Source organism: Podarcis erhardii (genome assembly GCF_964252035.2).
Source record: "Podarcis erhardii genome assembly, chromosome: 9".
Lineage (NCBI taxonomy): Eukaryota > Metazoa > Chordata > Lepidosauria > Squamata > Lacertidae > Podarcis > Podarcis erhardii.
The window spans coordinates 22,768,928-22,788,996 of record NC_138512.1 but is presented as its reverse complement, the minus strand read 5'-3'; the positions used below and the strand labels follow the sequence as shown (position 1 = coordinate 22,788,996).

The window sequence follows — 20,069 nt, the reverse complement described above, 5'->3', positions numbered from 1 at the left end:
CAAAGCCTTTCGGCCCCCGCCGGCCTTCCTGGACCTCTTCTGAAGGCCGGAGGGGGGGGGAAGGCTTTGCTCCCCACCGCCAGCATTTAAAAGAGGTCCCCGGAGATTTCCCTATGGGCTTTCTTCTTGCGAAGCAAGCCCATAGGGAAATTTGTCTTGCGAAGTGCCTCAAAAAACGGAAAACCCTTTCGTCTAGCGGGTTTTCCGTCTTGCGAGGCATTCGTCTTGCGGGGCACCACTGTATAGGGATTTTCCTAGAAAATATATGTAGAACTAGGCGATATCTGGTTTTCAACATCGCGATATATCACCAGTTAAATATCATGATACTGTATCTTGATATATCCCAATATGTATCTGGGGTGGTGGGGGGCCTTGCTGGGCCTCCCCGCGGGGCCAGAGGGTCCTTCCATACCTCCCTGCAGTGGCAGAGGGTGTACCACACTTTACAGTAGTGGTGCCCGCCCTGTGGAACTACCTTCCATCAGATGTCAAGGAAATAAACAGAAGACATCTGAAGGCAGCCCTGTTTAGGGAAGTTTATCGCAAGTTTATCGCATTATTGCTATTATTATTATTATTATTATTATTATTATTATTATTATTCTGTTGGGAGCCACCCAGAGTGGCTGAGGAAACCCAGCCAGATGGGCAGGAAATAAATAAATAAATAAATTTGTTCCTGCTAGTGATGTCTACTGTGTTAGCCACCTAGACAAAATGATATGATTATATTTTCAAAGAAGAATACAAAACAAATGTCAACAAAATGCTTGTCAACTGATTTGTTGCAATTAATATACAACCCATATTTCCACAGGGATCTTCAGAGTCTGACTTGCCACCCTTCTATATACTGATACATCAATACCGAAACAATGCCGGTTCTCAGAAGTAGCTTGGGGCATTCAAATGTTAATATTGCAAGTGACACTTCGAGTCTCCACGAGATGAATTTTTCAAATGGAGAAGTAATTTCTGAAAAAAGCTCAACAAGCCTGTTTGAGAAAAATGGCTATCAGGACTCCATTTACGTAAACGCTGCCAACATCTTTCAGGGCATTCATAATGAAAAGCCTCAAGATAAAATATTGGTAAAATATGGACATGGGCCACTACCTTCTCTCCCTGATTTCAAAGATGAACAATTCCAACGTTTGTCCTATGAACTGGCTTTTAGTGCTCTAAAATGTAAGTAGAAAGCCTGTCCTAATTTTTCTTCTTTCCACCCCAACCATTAAAGTAATATGTGTACATAATTCACCTTTGTGTTTAGAACTATGTAATTTGTGACTAATCTAGTTGGCATAGAGAGCAGAGCCTCTTTTCTGTGTCTCTTTCAACCACACAATGGTGTTTCATTTCTCTTTTGCAAATCTTGAATCTTTAGGGCTTGAATGAGTTTATTTTAATCAAGAATATGTGCCAATGATCAGTTTGCAACAACTATGACTGCATGCTTGGCAGATTTTTCTCTGCCTTTTTGCCCAGGGCTTAAAAAGAAAAAAAGCAGGTCATATATGTTTCCAAGGTATGAAGGACAGCTTGCTCCTGAGAGACCACTGCTTTCTAGGGAGAATCAGCTACTTCACGTTGCATGTGTCTTGTGTCTCTATTCCTTTCCTTTCTTAGAGGACTAATAGCTTTAAGTAGAAAAGGGAAAAAAGACAGGGTGTGTGCATGTTTGGCTTGGGCTTTCTGGATCAGTACATTTAGCCTGAGCAATACGCAGCTGATAAAACATACAGCTTAGGTCAGGGGTTGGCAACCCGCGGCTCCGGAGCCGCATGTGGCTCTTTTACACCTTTGCCGCAGCTCTGGGGCGGATACTAGCGAAGGGAGGAGCGCATTGTGCGCCCCGACACTCCCCACTGTGGTGGGTGCTGTACTGGCTGTGACGTCGCATGGGGGCGGTGCGTGCGCTAGTCACGCACCGTCCCGACGTCACCTTCCCGCCCGGGGCATGTACGCTGGTCACTGCATTGAAAGGGGGCATGTACGTTGGTCACTGTTTTGAAGGGGAGTGAAGAACACACACAGAAAAAAGGTAACTTGCTAATTTAACGTTTATTTCTATGAGGAGGAATAATTCTGAGGGGTCAAACAAAGAAATAATAAAAAAGTGACAAATAGGTTATTTTTATAATGACGAGTTTTGCAGTTCCCAGTTTTTTTTTCCTTCGGAAACAGGTCCAAGTGGCTCTTTTTGTCTTAAAGGTTGCAGACCCCTGGCTTAGGTGATATGCTATTTTGGTTTTTAGTTGGATGTAACCACTGGAGGGGATGGTTGGCATAAGCTTGGCATAATCTGCATGTCCCTTTCCTCCATACATCTGTATCTTCCTCTATCTCATCTATATGTTACATTCCATATTCCTTTGGATCACCTTCAGCACATATATGTATCCATTTTTATTTTGTCTGTCTGCTGAGAAGTGGCTGGCCTTCATCTTTGACAGAATGTTTGAGTGACTGCTCTAGTGCTTTTTCCCACAAATTAATTATAGTCTAGCCCTATGGTCTAGGGTTGGTTTTACTGTCAAACCCAACCCTAGTCCAATTCTGAAACATTCCTTGATCTTTGAAAAAGAGCTCCCCACTCTGCTTATCTGCCAAATTTAATTTTGTAGCAGGGACATCATACAACGTGTGGGGGAAACAATCAGAACCATGTATACATGGTTTTAAAAAGACCTTTAAATAAGTCTTTAAAAAGTCCATGGTTATTCTTCTTAAGAAAACTGGTGTATGCTTTGCATAACTTAATTTATTATTGTCAGGGGTTCAGAAGGAGAGACACAGGAGGGGGAGCAAATGGAGATTGAGGAGGAGGAGTCCGAGGGGGGAGCAGGCAGTGACAGTGGAAAGAGTTATTCCACAAGCCTCTCCAGCGAATCGGAGGACTCACAGAAGGGAGCGCCGATGGCCAGGGCGAGGGGGGTTCCAGGGGGGAAGCCCCAGGAGGAAGGGGCCAGCAGAGAGTCCCTGAGCAGCAGTTGGAAATCAGGACCAGCTTCCCCACCAGAGCGCAGTGGGGAGGGGGAGTCCCAGGAATCGGGACCAGTGCTCTCACCACCAGCGAGAGGAGAGGAGTCAGGTTTGGTCACGCCCACATCAGGAAGCGGGGAAACGGTCAGGAGGAAGGTTACTGGCTGGGCGCGCGCGCCAAGTTCAAATGTACAGGCGAGCGGCACAGCAGGGAGCCCGGGTAGGGAGCCAGGTCCTAAAGCCCGCCGGAAGGAAGGGGAAGACCAAGGGGGGTCAGCGTTAGAGGAGTCCAGGAAGGAGGAAAAACCAGAGGGCAGAAGGACCCAGCGAAGGAAAGGACAGCGTAGGAGGTGGAGCCGGGCTAGGATCTTAAACTGGTGTGGGAGGAGCAGTGAGTCAGAGGGGACTTAGCCGGTCTAGCGTCGAGACGTGGGTCTGCGCGCCCAGAGCTTTGAAATGGAAACTAAACTTCAATAAAGACTTTGTATATTATATCCACCGGGCGTTGGTCCTCTGTGAGCTGGGATCTAGAGGCAGACCTGACAATTATGAACCAGCCCTTGTAGATCCATTGATTGGAGAACTTTCTGGTTTTCTGCATGCATTTATGAAACAAGAGCACACACAAACACGCACTAAGTCTCTGACAAAAGTGACATTTAGCTAATAAACAGGCATATGTAGGCAGTCACCAAAATATATTTCTTTCCCTCAAAAGTCAGTTCTTTTTATCTTTTAGAGGGGCAAGCTGTGGTGGAAAGTGCACAGTATTCAGACATTGAGGTGCCAATAGGAAATTAAGGAGGGTGAGGAAGGTTACCTTGCCAACTTGCTGAACTGAGATAAGCATGTCTGGATTGGTATGCAGAAGTGGAGGGAAAGCTATTGGCATCCATGGCAACAACCTAAAATATGGTGACATCAGCTTTTATCGCTCATGCAGGGAGGAGAAACTATTTCTGCCCCGCATTAATAATCCACATTCCTAGTTGAAATTGAATATAATGTGGTGCTTAAACAGAGGAAAATCCTAGGCAAAGTGTAATCACAAATACTTCCATGAATCTAAAAATTAAACTTAGTAAGTGCTGTGCTTCTGTGTTATTGAAACTATAACGACCAACAAGACAGCAATAGTCCATTAAAAGTACCCTGGATGGGAACAAGGCCAGGTATCCAGTTGTTAAACACTGGGGGTGGGGTGGAGCTGCCTTGTGTTTTTCCCTCTACCTTTCCATGGACACAAGTTCCCTTTTGAACAAGATGTTATGTACCGTGCTATTAATACGGAATGTGTTCCAACAACATTTGTGTGCACTCCTGCTCTTGTGTTTTGCAGTTCTTGACTTTTAAGAACCTGTGTACACAGTTAGAGAGGTTTCCCTCCCTCTCTCTCTCTTTTACATGTCCACTTCAGCCAGTAGATTGTATTTCATTATGGGGATAAAAGTTTGTGTGTACCTTGTGTGTGTATTTTTCAAAGGCAGGTACCATAAATTACATTGAAGTTGGCTCATTTTGAAACTGACCATAGCTGGTGTAAATGAAGATTCCTATGGGAATACATGGCTAACTAAGGCCAAAAACCTTTCTTTGCAGGAGGAGGAAGGGGTAGGGGAGAAATCTAGTTCTAGATTTATGGCTTATGCACTTTGCACTAAACCATGGTGTTACTCAGGGACGGCATCATGACCAGAGACAGCAACTGAGAGGGGGCTGCTTCCTGAGCCCAAGGGGAAAAACTGCAGCTAGAGAAGTGATCACAGCCTGCTAATGTAACTAAATCAATCTATAAGTAAAGTTGGGAAATGGCTTGCCATTCTTTCTGTGGAACCATAGACAGTTTCCATAGTTTCGGTGGGACGAGCTCTGAGTGGCACATTGTTTAGTGAGATGTGCAAATATTGCCACTTATGGTCTTGTACATCTTGTGACATTAAACACATGATTTGTACTCATGGAATACTAAATTTTATTCACACTTATTCACACATATTTTCAGAATTCACCTTAGAAATGTTTAAATGTTACTGATTGCTACAAATTTTTAAAAAAGCAAATGCTGTAATAATTTGAAGATCGCTTCTACCATCTTTTTTGTCTGTAGATCAAGATGTTCTTGAAACTATATTGCTAGACAGTGGCATTTATCCAATGCAGTCAATAGTGAGTAAATATTTTGTTTTGTGTTTGTTGTACCTTGTTTGCTTAAATTACCCTGTGCAGATAACTTACTAATGCACTCACTTTACACATCACTAGATGAGTAACTAATTTAAAAAGGAAATAATCCATGTTCTTTGTGTGCAGATGAGTATAAAGCTTTAAGGACTGGCTTGTGTTCAAAGAAAAATGGACTTGCATGTCTTATTTTTGAGTTTCAGAATCCTCTCTCTCCCTCTCTGTATGTACACACACAAACACACAACATACCTGTGACACCTATGTATTCGTAAACATATATGGCAGAAGCCTGCCAATTTGATCTCTGATAATTAGGTTTTCCCTGAGCTATATAGGGTTGCCATATTTCAGACAGTAAAATTCCTGACATCCGCAAAGTTGTTGGGCTATTTTTGGGAACAAACCCAAATTCTTGAGCTTGGGGGGGGGACCAAGCTTTTGGAGCTGTTTCTGCCGCTTTCCCCCCTGTGCTGCCATACAACTAGGTTTTCTCTGACATTTTGTCAATTGGCAAAATTTCCCCTTGGCGCCATTTTTATACTTGAAAACTAGGACATGTCAGGAACTTTCCTGACATATGGCAAGCCTAGAGCTATACAACATGAAAAAAGAAACAACACATATTTATTTTAAGCAAATAAAATGCTATCAGTTCACACTTTCGATGTAACTCTAGAAAAATTGGTAGTGGTGGACAGGAAAAAGCCAATAAAAATGAGGAAAGTGCACAGCAATTTATTTTGAGTAAACAAAGAATGATACCCCACACTCAGGTTTGTTTTGCTATTGGAAGGCTAGCATTGCAGTTGATTGTATTCAAGAGATCTGAAGATCATAGCTGCTCCACATGTGCCCTGGGGTTGTAAACTGCATTTCAAAAAGCTTTCTTAAATGCTGCAGTTACTGGACTGCTGGCTTCACTGTGTGTGTGTACTATAAATAAAAAATAAGAAATCATGGCCTACTGGGAACTAGTGGTTCTAAAACTGAAGAGAGTCTTCTGGTTTATTTTAACAATTAGATGTATTTCAAAAGGTTCAAAAAAATAGTTTTCATTTTTTATTAGTCCCCCATTTTTATTAGTCCCCATTTTTTAAAGTCAGCATCTGAACAGTTGTTTTTTTTTTTTGCACTATAATATGTATAAAGGTAAAGGACCCCTGGGCAGTTGAGTCCAGTCAAAGGCGACTATAGGGTGCGGCGCTCATTTCGCTTCAGGCTGAGGGAGCTGGCGTTTTCTGGGTCATGTGATCAGCATGACAAAACTGCTTCTGGTGCAACAGAACACCATGATGGAAGCCAGAGCGCATGGAAATGCCGTTTACCTTCCTGCTGCAGTAGTACCTATATCTACTTGCATTGGTGTGCTTTCAAACTGCTAGGTTGGCAGGAGCTGGGACAGAGCAACGGGAGCTCACCCCATTGTGTGAATTCAAACCGCCGACCTTCCGATTGGCACGCCCAAGAGGCTCAGTGTTTTAGACCATAACACCACCCATGTCACTATAATATGTAGGAACCTCTTCTCTCTGTTTGGAGGGTTGTGCTGCAGATTTAGCATTTGGGTATTCTTTTTTGTTGCTTTCCTATCTTGCCACATGGCAATTCTCTCTTTTTGCAGTCAGACCAATTGACCAGTCTAGTTGTTGTGATGCTGTATGATCTCCAAGATCGGAAATTTGAAGCTCGCGAAAACATTGATGATGAAGAACAAATAGCAGAAGTCCAGGAAGTTGAGCGTTATCTTTGCAGGTATATGTACAAGAAAGTAGACGGATTCTCATTTGATAGCAAGTACTGAACAATTTTCAGATGTGAAATCTCATGTCGGGCTTCACAATCAGTTGGACTGATTGATTTCAGGTTGATTAGAATAATATAATGCTGCCCCCCAGTAGTGGCTGGTGCAGAGGTGGGGTGCTGCTGATTCCCTGACTTCCAAACGCATTGTGTCTCTGGCGCTTACCAGAGGGGTGTGGAGCAAGGTGTGGGAAGTTCAGTGCTGTGTGGTGGAGCAAATCCACCAATCTGGACCTTATGTTCCTGTGCAACACCAAATTCCCTGTGCCCCCACTTCTCCCTTCAGCATTTGGAAGAGAGGAGAGCAGAGGGGCCCTGCCTCCAACTGGTGCTGCTCCCTCCATGGGATATTAACTCTGTTTCTTTCAATCTCATATTATCTTGGGAAAGTAAGTCAACACCCTGCTCACTTCTATATAAAAGAGAAAAATGCTTCCACAAGAATACAGAGGATAGACTTCCTTGGTGTTGCTACCAATTGTTTCCAGCTTTCCCCCGATGGCCTTTTCAGGAGATTAGGAAGACTGCTGGGAGCAGGAAAAACTGCAAAGAGAGAGAGGCTCAGTTATAGCTCTGGGGCATTTTAATTCAGAAAAAAAAAATGAGTAAGGGGGAGGATATGATAGAGCTGCATAAAATTATGTCTTGTGTGAACAAAGTGGACAGAGGTTTATCTCTCATAGTGCTAGAGCTAGGGGGTCATCCATAGAAGCTGAATGGTGGGAAGTTTGGGACAGAAAAAATGAACTTCATTCAGGACATATCTAAACCATGGAATCCAACTATGTGGACTTCTTTAAAAGGGGATTGGACAAATTCATGGAGGATAATGGCTTCTAGTCATGATGGCTGAAAACCAGTTTGGGGACATTACAAGTGGGCAAGTAACATTGCGCTTATGTCCTTCTTGTGGTCTTCTAGGAGGTAGCTAACTGGGTACTTTTGAGACAATATGCTGGACAATATAGGTCTTTTGATGTGATCCAGCAGGGCTGCTCTAATGTTTAACTTGTCTCTGGTTTGTTTGCATCTATGATCCTTACCAGGCTTACTAAAACCTAGTTTCATTTGGAACCAACAATCTGGGATCGAAAATCACTTTAACATTGGGTTGTGAATCTTGGCCTGAATTAATTCTGGCTTGTTGCAGCATGCAGGTTTCGTATCCTGGTTTCTTTTGTTGCTGCTAGCCTAGAAACAGAGCTTCAGGGGAAGAATGACTCAACACGGCTCATATGCCGAGATTCTCACTGGCACTTTCCCTTCCTTTTCATTCTGCCGGGCGACAGGCTCCTTTCCCTTCCCACCTGCTTCTGACAAGCTGTTCTTCACTAGCCTAGATGAGGCTTTGGGGTGGGACGTTGATGGGCCATTAAAGGGACCATGGGCAGTTTTTACCATACTGAACTAGGGGTTAAAAGAACTCATACTAAGTGGTTTAAATTATTGAGTGTGTTATTATCAAGAAGCATGTATCACCCTCCTTCAACCCACTGGACATTTAGAAAAACAGCATTTTTAGCTTGGCAAACTATATCAACAGATGCAGTCGTACAGCTGGATCTAAAAGCTACCAACTCCCATTTCTTCAGCAACCCATCCACCCCCTTTCTTGTTCAGTGGACCAAAGTAATTACTGACACTTCTTCTGCTTGCTTACCATATGAACTTTTGTTCAAGAGGCTTGGGAGCAAAGGGTCAACAAAGAGGGCTAGCAAATCTTCCTGGCGAGTGTCTAGGAATGGGGAAAGGCTTTGCAGCTTTGCACAGAGATGTGTCTAATGATGTTTAGAGGGAAGAGCACCTGCTGCTGGCCAGTTGTAAGAGAGCTGGGGACTTGAGTGACAACTTACTTTGAGCAAAGCAAAAGGCTTTGGAGTATTTGCAGAGGAGATGTCGTGGGGTGTGGGTGGGGACAACTGATACAAGATGAAGCTAATCATGCTCTGAACCTCTGATCCAGGTCCTGGCTTGCTAAACTATGGAACAGAGGGAAGAGTCTTCCTCTTCCCTCCCTCCAGATGTTGGTCTTTGAGCCTCAGTGGCATAGTCAGTGTGGTTGGGAATAATAGACAAACAAGATCTGGAGGGCTATGTTCCCCACCTCTGGCTTAGTGGAGCAGATCAGACCATTATAGCACAACTTGAATCTGTTCTGATGATTTCTCTAGCTGTAAATGCCCTGGGGACAGGGGAGTTGACCATAATTTTCTCTTATGTATTTCAATACCAGTATTGATTGTTGCAAGGAAAAAGGATTTTGCAAGATTAAATAATCATGAATTAAGCTTGTCACAAGATTTATACATATCCTTCTTTTAATCTATAGCTTTAAGACAAAACTGGCCGCTGCATTAGCAAGATGTCGAATCAAACACGATGCTCTTTCTCTAGAACACATTCTGCCAGAAACAATAAGGAAACAAGAACAAAGGGCTTCCACACTACCCTTGTATGTGTGGGTCAATTCACTTAAAATAAGGTGAGGTTGATAGCTTGCTAGTGTAGCATCTATGTTTTTAATATTGCTTCTTTCATAATTATATCACATGCTCATAGATAATATAAGCATATTCTCCATGAGAAAATGTGTTGGTGGCAAGTAAATTAAATGGTTTTCTTGAAAGCTCCATAACATTGTCCTAGTACTCTAAACTTAGTGGTGAATGTGAGTGGAACGTTCTTTTGTTGGTAGTCTGTACCTGCCTATTTTAACTACCAAAACACACTGTTGTGTGCGCCATTGCACCCTTTACATTGAATCTACTGGTTCCTTTGCTTACAGCAGCAGAGTAGACTACCGCAACTTACAAATGTTGTTTCTGCCAATTCTTGCCAGCTCCAGCCTTCACCTAGAGACTTCACCTAGAACCATATTTCTACATCTGGATGCCCAACAGTGCAACTGCTTCCTTGCATTCCTGTGTGACACATTAAAATCAATCTTATTTAGACACGAGCAGCAAACAGAAACAGGAGAGCTTTGCCAAATGAGAGTACACATTTTTGTTAGATACCAAAAACAATGAATGTGCTCCTAAGGCCCTTTCAGACTGTCTCTTCTTAGGTGGCATTAAATCACATACTGGTAAATTCAGGCTGCACAACTGAAGTTGATTTGGCACCCTTGCACAACAAACCCACTTCCCCTCAGAATTTGAGTTTTTATTATAAGGAACACAGAATACTTAATAGAAAGCCACTGTTGTTCTACTTCTCTACAAACTTTGTGTAAAGTGATGAGGATGCCTACTTGATAAAAAGGTCATTTGGAAGTGACCCCAAAGTCTAGCTGTCTGATTCAATATTTACTTGCTACTATACATTCAGCATCACTATTTTGGGAGCGACCCCAGGTTGAGTATGTGACCTTGGAGGGATTAGAGCTGAACTAGGCCATGTGGATCTTTATACTCAGCTTAGCAGTGGCATGTTGCTCTAGGAAAGAGTAGGTCTTTCCAGTAAGGGATCTGAGAAAGTTGTTCGAGGGAACAGAAGTGTAGTTTCAGACTTTGTTGAACCTGGTACAGGTAGAACCACGGAGAGTTATTTCTGTGGGGTGCACGTTCAGCATTTTAAGAACTTTGTGTTTGCAAATCCCAGGGGAGGAAGCTTGTATGTACAGGAAATGTGTAACAATTTGTAGCAGGGTAGTGAGCAACAACAAATTAAATCAATGCAGACTTATCTGTAGTATTCCAGATGCAAGTACAAAAGACAAAGTGATTTCTTACTTTTATATTAAGCAGTTATATTATATTATATATTATATTAAACAGTTGTGTTTCTGCAACAGCCTTGAAGATGTTCATAGCACTTTACACAAGGAGGGATTCACTAGAGTGGAATCGGTCTCCAGTTTTGGTGGCTATTCATATTGCCTAGATAAGCACTGTGAAGACGTACTCATTTTCCCTTCTACTCTTAAAGAAAAACTTCTTACTCTGCAGCTGTTTTCTGATTACAAGCTCTTATTGCAGGTATGTTAACATGAAACTGAAAAAAATGTCCTAACTTCATGCTTCATAGTCTTTCTGTGTTGCATGTTTCTATTTCTTTTCAATGTCTTGTTAAAAGAAAAGAGCAATTGAAATAAACTGTGGTGCTATGGCTGTGCTTACAAACTTCTGCAAAATCTGTTTTGATGTGTGGCGTGTGTTTGTTAGAATGCTTACCTTCTTCCACAAAGAACATCACTAATTTGACCACAGCTGTAGTGCAGTTTTTACAGTTGACTCGGAAGACTTGCCAAACTGTTTAGCAAGAAGCTCCAAACTGAAAAAATCTGTTTGTGAAACTTTGCAGTAATATCATTAGCTTGAATTACATTAAATTCTGGGTCTGGAACTATCTCTCTCTACAGTCTCCAGTAGTTCATTGCTAGCTTTTGATTTGTTTAACTTCAGTTCACAACCATTGTTTTCTGTTGTCTTGTATTTGCGTGCTGTTATGATTACACAACTTCTGTTCTTGCCTCTCCTTTGCCTATGACATCGTCTCTTTTCAGTCTTTGGAGATTGTGCTTTTCATTACAGCCTACCACTGGAGTACCACTTTTCTTGCAAGGTGATTTATAGGCACTTGTGCACACACTCCTTTTTTTTAAAATATTTTTATTAGTTTTACAGAATAAGAAAAAGAAAAAAGATAAAATACAAAAGTTTCTTAATTCATATTTCTTTTACAGAATCTTTTGGACTTCCCCACATCTTCCCGAATCTGCATTATTTATAGTACCAACTTCAGCATTTTGTTCTCTTATTTCATCACTTATTGTATCTTTCATTTTATCATGTTACCCATTTCCACAAATTTATAACCCAATGTTCATAATACGAAATCTTTAGCTATTTATTATCCTATTTCATCACTTATTGTATCTTTCAATTTCTCATATTACCAAGATCGAAATCATTATAACCCTAATCTTATGTATTTTAATTAAAACATAATGCAATAAAGATTTTTCTCAATTCCACCTCTAACTTCTTGTGCCTTAGTTTTCATTTCACCTAATTGCAATTGCTGGGGCTAGTATTTCCTAAAAAGTGCATTTTCTTAACATTCATACAACTTATAATGTTTTTGCAAATAGTCCTTAAATTTTTTCCAGTCCTCTTCCATTGTTTCTTCTCCCAAGTCTCGGATTCTGCCAGTCATTTCAGCCAATTCCATATAGTCCATCAACTGCGTCTGCCATTCCTCCAGTGTGGGTAAATCTTGTGTCTTCCAACACTTTGCGATGAGAATTCTTGCTGCTGTTGTAGCATACATAAAAAAAGTTCTGTCCTTCTTTAACACATTCTGGTCTACAATGCCCAGAAGGAAGGCCTCCGGTTTCTTGGGTAAGGTATATCTAAGTACCTTTTTTAACTCATTATAGATCATTTCCCGAAAGGCCTTCACTTTCGGACATGTCCACCAGAGGTGAAAGAATGTCCCTTCCGCCTCTTTACACTTCCAACACTTATTATCAGACAGGTGGTATATCTTAGCAAGCTTGACTGGGGTCATGTACCACCGGTATATCATTTTCATAATATTTTCTTTCAAGGCACTACATGCCGTGAATTTCATTCCGGTGTTCCATAACCTTTCCCAGTCATCAAACATAATGTTATGTCCAATATCCTGTGCCCACTTTATCATGGCGGATTTGACTATCTCATCCTGTGTATTCCATTTAAGCAGCAAGTTATACATTCTCGAGAGTAATTTGTCTTTAGGTTCTAACAATTCTGTCTCTAATTTCGATTTTTCCACCTGGAACCCAACCTTTTTGTCTGTTTTAAAAATTTCCCGAACTTGAGCATAATGCAACCAGTCTCGCACCTTGTTTTTTACACTTTCAAAACTCTGCAGCTTCCAATTGTCACCAACTTTTTCAATTAGTTCCCAATATTTTGGCCAGTAGGCCTCCATGTTGAGTCTCTTACGTGCCTTGGCCTCCGCCGGTGAAAGCCACCTTGGTGTTTTACTCTCCAATAAGTCTTTATATTTTGTCCAGACCATAAAAATTGCTCTTCTAACAATATGGTTTTTGAACATTTTGTGAACTTTAACCTTGTCATACCACAAATACGCATGCCACCCAAAAGCGTTATCAAACCCTTCCAGATCTAGGACATCAGTGTTCTCTAACAAGAACCAATCTTTCATCCAGCAGAAGGCTGTAGATTCATAATATAACCTCAAGTCTGGCAGGGCAAATCCCCCCCTTTCTTTCGCATCTGTTAGTATTTTAAACTTAATTCGGGGCACACACTCCTTCAAATTTCTTTTGGCCCATTGTTCCTCATCTCTGAACATCAAGCCTAGTAATCCCCTTTCACCTGATATGGGTTCTAGGAATATCATGCAACTGACACTGGATGTCCTTAAGGCAATTTAAGCACATTTACTTAATTGTAAGTAAGTCCTTAAGGCAATTTAAGCACGTTTACTTAATTGTAAGTAAGTCCTTTAATTCTGAAAGGCCGTCAGGTTATGAACTAAATGTGATAACCTTGAATGCTGGAGTAGAAGGACTAGTTATGATGTCCTTGAAACTTGAGCTTCGTTGGGGGCAGCTTTACTCTGGATTTGCTAGAGTTTTCTTTGTTCAATGTCAAGTGTAGGGTCTGAGGTGACTAAGAGACAAGAGTTACAGTCTGGGAAGCTGTGGTTCAAGTCTTTCGATGTTCTCACACAGTTCTCTTTTCATATTAATCCATAAATGTAATCCCACTCTCTTTTTCTCCTCTTGCTTTTTATCAGTTTGTTTGCATTCAGGGGGAGGTTTGCTGAATCATTTATGTAGCAAACATGGTGTATATAAAGAAAGAGTAAAGGCTTCCCTTCCCCCTCACATACTGTATCTTTCTACGAAGGAAACCTTCCCCATTCGAAACGTTGCGACTCAGTAGCTGATTCACTTGGCAATTTATAATCTTGTCCCATCCATCCTGCACACGTCTGTAAATTAGAGCCAATTTCATCCTAATAAACAGAAGAGCCTCTGCATCTTAATGGCTGCGTCTGGGGGTTACTGATAGGCAAAGTGCTTTGGCACTCAGCGTCTTCCTGCCTCCCGGATTCCATGCCGGAGCAAGAACCCAGGTATCAAGACAATTTGTGGGTGAAGTTCACTCCCCTGGGCCCCGGGGGGAGCTTGCAAGGACAATTACCCTCAAAATCATCCTTGTTTTCCTCTGCAAACCATCTCCGCTAATGTGGGAGCTGTACCCATTAAGGCAGGGAGCACCGGCAGTCACCAGCCTGCCTCTGTATTGGCACCATATGCCTTGCAAAAATCGGTGTGATTATCATATGGAAGCAACTACATGATCACTTGGAACATGTGTGGAATTTAGCACATTATGTTTGAAGCCCCTTCTGTTGGGGAATTTTCCCAAACTGCATGCCACACTTTCCATACTACGGGGCTGAATGTAATCAGATGGCTGGGCCCATACGTGAAGCAGTTGGTTTAGATTACAAGCAGAAGGTGAGTAACGGCTGCACATTTGAAATGGCAAATTCAGTTTTCCTGAAATACTTTTTTACTTGGGTGCTGGACCTGCAGAAATAAACAAGCTTTGCCGCTTAAATAATTTGTCAATCACCCTTTTCTTAATTGGGCATCTCTGCTTAATTCTTAGGATAAATCCAGGAGTCTTGCCGTCCATTCGGCAAAGGCCTTGCTGAATATGGATGATGACATCTTAATAGCACACATGGGTTCATGGCTCACTGTGGCTCATATGTCGGTGCTGACAAATCAGATGACGTCCAAAGTGTTTGTATGTGGAGTAAAGTCTTTGGCAAAGGAAGCTGAACTGAAGGACTTGTTTGCACAGATGGAATGTAAAAGTAAGCATGTGTTAGCATTATTCATACCACTTAGAAGCCATTTGACATGGAAGGGTATATACACTAATTAATGATTAAGTAATAAATTCAAAATTGACCCATTTGTTTTAGAACGCTCTGGTTCGCCAGAAGCAGCTTAGTCATGTTGGCCACATGACCCGGAAGCTATACGGCCAATAAAGCAAGATGAGCGCCGCAACCCCAGAGTCGGTCACGACTAATGGTCAGGGGTCCCTATACCTTTTACCTTTACCTAACTTGCAGACTTATTTGGTTCTTCTCCCCTCCCCTTCAGATATTGTGCTACTACGTGAAGATTTTGCAAACATTGAACCAACTGAGAAGCTGCAGAAAGTTAAAGTTATTTTACTACTGCCTCGGTGTTCAGGCCTGGGGGTTAGCAACCCAATAGAATTCATTCTAAAAGAACATGAAGGTAACTTTTTGAAATATTTCTCTTAGATTGCCGTAAAATGAAATGTTTGATCTGCATTCCTGCCTGTCTTGGCATATTGGTGTTGATGGTTTTATGCTCATTATAGAGAACCATCATTAGTGGAATCCTAAACAATTAGTGGAATCCTAAACAATTTCCATTATCTCTACCTGCAACTCAAGCACAGCGTTTTGTGATGCATTGCTGCACTACTTGACACACTCTGTTTTTTGTTGGTTCATCTGGTTTTAAATCAGCCAACGAGAGTGATATAGAATTAGGGGTTGGGAGTCTGGTCAGCTGGTCTCAGTCTTTCTCTTACTTCCCATCTGTCCTCAGAAAAGTTGCCAATTTTTCCCTTTTGCCTGCATAATCCTGGACCAGAAGAAAAACTTTGTAATACATCTGGGTGGAAGTTGCTGAGATGTAATAAATGGTGCATAAAAATGTGATCAGTTTCAAAGTGGCTTGAAACTGGCTTGTTGAAACCAATCATAGTTGTGTTAATCATCATTCCAAGTCCAGATGATGCAGCAAACTGGTTTAATAGAGCTGAAGTAAACACTTCCAAAGTCTTTGTTTTGGTCATGTGGAAAGGAGGAGAGGGGAGAGTTATTTTTTGAGGGCAGTGCATATATTGCCGTGGTCTAGTGTTTCATGACGTCATGGTCAGTTACTGGTTTTTGTTTGAACTTACTCATTGTATTCTCTTCAGATGCAGAATTACTTAGAGATCTCTCTCAGGGCTCTGTAGCAGAAGATAAACTCAATTCCCTTGCTCAACAGCAGCTGAAAGAATTGTCACATGCAATGCAGTGTAAGTTTGTCATTAACTGGTAAGAATTAGAGTAAAATATTGTGTATAGACAACCCCTGAGTATTCAGAGAAATAAAAGGACAAATAAAAGGACAAGTATTGGAAGAGAAAATTGTTCCTGGAGCAAAAAATGTCACAAATACTGATGGGCATCTGAAAACATAGTCTTGCAACGGGAACAGTCACCTTGATGTTTTAGGGAATCGCAATGGCCTTCTTTAGGGGCATTTGTTATCCTTTGGGATATCTTTTCCCATGCAGTTGCAATGGAAGGACAGCTGATGATGGACTATTCCAGGAAAGGAGGAGTCTGCAGTGTGCTAAACAGGCCCAGCCTAGCAGTCTTTATTGGTTCTTTTAGCTGTTGTTGTTCTTTATGTTCCTTTTGGAACTATAATCCCTGATTTTTCCAGTCCACTTTAGGAAAGCCTTATGAGATAATCATCACTTGCCCCTGCCTTCTGGAAGGGATAATAAATGCCCTCCCTTGAAAATAATTTAATAGAAGAAAATTCCTTTCTCTGCTGAATAATATTTCTAAAATTGTGAGAAAGTCAGTGTTTATTTTAATTTTAAAGTAAGGTTTTAAGATTTGATTCCCAAGGCAGCTAACTTGCAAATTATTTGGACTAAATGGTCTTTATGGGAAACAGGATCAGAGCAGATAAAAAGATGGAACTCATCAATAAAACAATTGCAAATTAAAACTTATTAAAAATGGAGTGGCAAAAGCTTTTGATCAAAGTGTGACCCATAAGTCTGTCTGAATGAAAAGGTACTTGCATGTCAGTGGAAATCCATCAGAGGGTGCTAGACAGACATCACAAGGAAGTGAGATAAATATTACTTGCTGATGTCCGTAAATCAAGTTGCTATTAAAGGCACAGCTATAGACTTATAATCCTAGCCAGAAATGGATGGTAGGGCATGTCACAGATACAATATGGTTGTAGGGAATGTGAAAAGGTTTTAGATTATATAGAAGAAAGGGGATCAGCATGTGGGTCCCTAGTTGGGGTGGGCTTTTAATGGAACATATGATTTACTCGTGACAAAATGTGAATTCCTGGTTGCTTTAGTTATAAGATGGTAATGTTCAATACATCTATACAAATTGGTTCAACTTTAAATGTTTTTAACAACAGTTAGTGACATGTGTTTAATATTTAAAGTGTGCTTAAACTAGAAATTATTAACAGTTGGATTTTCTTGTTACAGTTAGCAGAGTGCAAGCTATTGTCTACTGCACCTGTTCGGTTTACCCAGAAGAAAATGAAGTTGTGGTGAACAAAGCCCTGGCATCTGGAGCAGAAGGACCCAAGGCCCAGCCTTACAAGTAAAGAACAGGCTTTTATTGGTTGTGAATTACATTCTTCTGCTGATGCAGGGCTTACAGTGCCATATAGTCCCTACCCTATTCATTCTGTTTCAAAACTGTAGAGAGTACTCAGAGCTTGAGCATAGAATCCTGTCCAGCTGCTATAACTGTTGTAGCTAATTCAATGGCATTAGTAGCTGGTGAATTAAAAAAAACAACAACCCCAAACCTTCTACTCATGAAATTGATGTGTCTTTCTGTCAGGATGACCATCTGCATATGTCAGTTTTTGCATGTCTGCTTTAGTATGTAGATGTTACTAGAAAAAACAGGATGAGAGCCCATCCAGCCATGCAGAGTGCATGGCCCCCATTGATACCATTGTGTAGCCCAGTGCACACATTCTTACTTGGGTTCGAGAAGGGGAGGAGTAAGACGGAAACTCAGACTGTAGTTTGAGATGCTCAGAAGTTTGGGTTTATTTCAAGCTATAGTTTATTGTGATGTGCGAACCAAGCCCTTGATTGTACGGTTGTGGCATACAGAGAAAAGGATTGCTATTGAACCATCTGGTCATTAACGCTTCTCTTGCACCAGAAACAACAGATTTGCTGTTCTTCAGGAAAATCCCAAGTACTTTTTTCGAGGGCAGTTTACACATTGTGACAACTTAAAAAAAATGGGCAAAATGACTGATGCCCAGAATGCATTTCTGCCTAGGTTGCTGATTTATGTAATGTGATTTGGTGACCCTCCTGGGACTGCAAAGGGGTTAAGTTTAACCTCTGGTTTGCTAGTAAAACTGAATTACTGTGTCATGAAATGATACCTAAGTACGTGAAGTTAAAAACTTTTCTGGACATCACTCGTAATAGAAATATGCAAAATAACTAAGCAAGTATTAGAAGTCACCCCAGAACTGGCCCTACTAAAAATCTTCCAAGATAATAATGCCCGCTCACACATAAAGAGCTCATAACCCACCTACTCTCAGCAGCCAGAAGCATCATAGCCAGACACTGGAGAGACCTGTCAGGAGTAAGCATGAACCAATAGGGAAACAGCCTTATTAGAAAAACTAACCAACAAACTGAAAATGACATGGGGACAAATAGAAGAAGACACCTTCACCCCAATACACAGCCCAACAAGACAACAAGAAGAACCCACTGACAGCATACGAATCAATCTGGCTAACCTGATCTGATCCAAACACACACACACACAGACACAAAAACAATTCTCACTACAGCCAACCAAAGTCAACCAACCACACCTAGGCCACCCCAACCTCTCTCACCACCAAGGAAATACAACAAGCGAATAGGAAGAGAACCCACACAAGTGACACTGACGCAAAACCCCACACATGTACTAAGTACAACGGTACCTTGGTTTTTGAACATCTCCATTGACAAACATTTCGGTTTTCGAACACCATAAACCTGTAAGTAAATGCTTCGGTTTTTGAATACGCCTCGGAAGTTGAATATGCCACGCGGCTTCCGCTGAGTGCAATATCCTGAGGCCTAACTGTCAGCTATTGAGTTTTCGGTTTTTGAACATTTCAGAACTCAAATGGTCTTCTGGAATGGATTACTGAGGTACCACTGTAGAAGACTAGAAGCATTGCCACCCACCCCTCGCCCTCCCCTTTTCTTGCTAACCTAACACTGTATGCAACACTAATGTCTCACAACAAATGAAACTGATCTGTAGAAAACGCAACTTGAAAAAAAGAGACAATGCACGTATTTTTGTAAACTAAGAAATCTTTAATCATTTTTTTTAAAAAAAACCCAGCACATTTGGGAACAGTTGCTGCCCATTTAAATGAAAACAGTGTGTTTAATATACTTAGGAAAAACCCTTCATGACAGCTCTTAGCTTTTGTTTTTTTAAGAAAACTACAGGGAGGCCACAATTGACTAAAATTGCATTTTACTTAAGGGCACATGGTGGTGATTCAATACTTTGTGTTAATATCCACTTTAGGCTTTGTCCGCCTGTTCTTCCATTGTGTTGCAAATCAGAAATAAGCTTGTCTGCAGCAAACTTTTTTCGACTGGAGCCATCAGATATTTCTAATAGCTGTTTTATAGCTGTTCTATCCCGAGAGGTAAGTACTAGTAAAAGAAAAAGAAAAAGTAATATAACCAATAAAATGAAGTGTTTTGATATTTTGTTTTTTTTTTGCTAGTGAATTCTTGGATATAGATGAAAGGTAGTGTAGATTTAACAGTTAACATGCTTAACAGCCAACCATTGTGCAAGTAATCTGTCCACGAAGAAGGCATTGTGCACAATTCCCAGTCGATATACATAATCTCCCTCAACTGCATTTTGTAAATTTCTTGGCCGTTATGTTGTCTCTCCAAGAAATGTGCTCTCATTTCCTTTGCCCGGTTCAGTAGTATGCAATCTGTGTCCACCCCGCCCCCACCTGCCCCAACATACCACCCCACTGATCTGCTGAAAAAGTCAGGGTCCCAGATAAAGATTAACCTTTTTTCCTGTATTGCAGCCTTCTTTTCACCCTTCCTTTCCTCTTCCTACCACCCCACAGAGCATAGGGGTAGCCGCAGAATGTCAATGGCTGCCCCGAGGCCACCTTTCATAAGCAGGCCTCACGCTCTGCCAGCAGAACTTCCCTGCAGCCTCCAGAACCATTGGAA

At 41.4% G+C, this 20,069-nt stretch overlaps 1 protein-coding gene across 2 annotated transcripts in view; it reads left to right on the top strand.

Moving 5' to 3' along the window:
• NSUN7 (NOP2/Sun RNA methyltransferase family member 7) overlaps window positions 1-20,069 on the top strand; it is a 29,613-nt gene that overhangs the window by 4,151 nt on the left and 5,393 nt on the right. For both annotated transcript variants that reach the window (XM_081875770.1, XM_081875769.1), the window contains 10 exons: window positions 821-1,191; window positions 5,096-5,154; window positions 6,794-6,924; window positions 9,302-9,454; window positions 10,769-10,952; window positions 14,613-14,823; window positions 15,119-15,259; window positions 15,975-16,076; window positions 17,295-17,412; window positions 19,390-19,513. In XM_081875770.1, coding sequence (XP_081731896.1) covers window positions 879-1,191; window positions 5,096-5,154; window positions 6,794-6,924; window positions 9,302-9,454; window positions 10,769-10,952; window positions 14,613-14,823; window positions 15,119-15,259; window positions 15,975-16,076; window positions 17,295-17,412; window positions 19,390-19,513 — 1,536 coding nt within the window. In that variant the 5' untranslated portion in view covers window positions 821-878. The remainder of the gene's footprint in view (window positions 1-820; window positions 1,192-5,095; window positions 5,155-6,793; window positions 6,925-9,301; window positions 9,455-10,768; window positions 10,953-14,612; window positions 14,824-15,118; window positions 15,260-15,974; window positions 16,077-17,294; window positions 17,413-19,389; window positions 19,514-20,069) is intronic.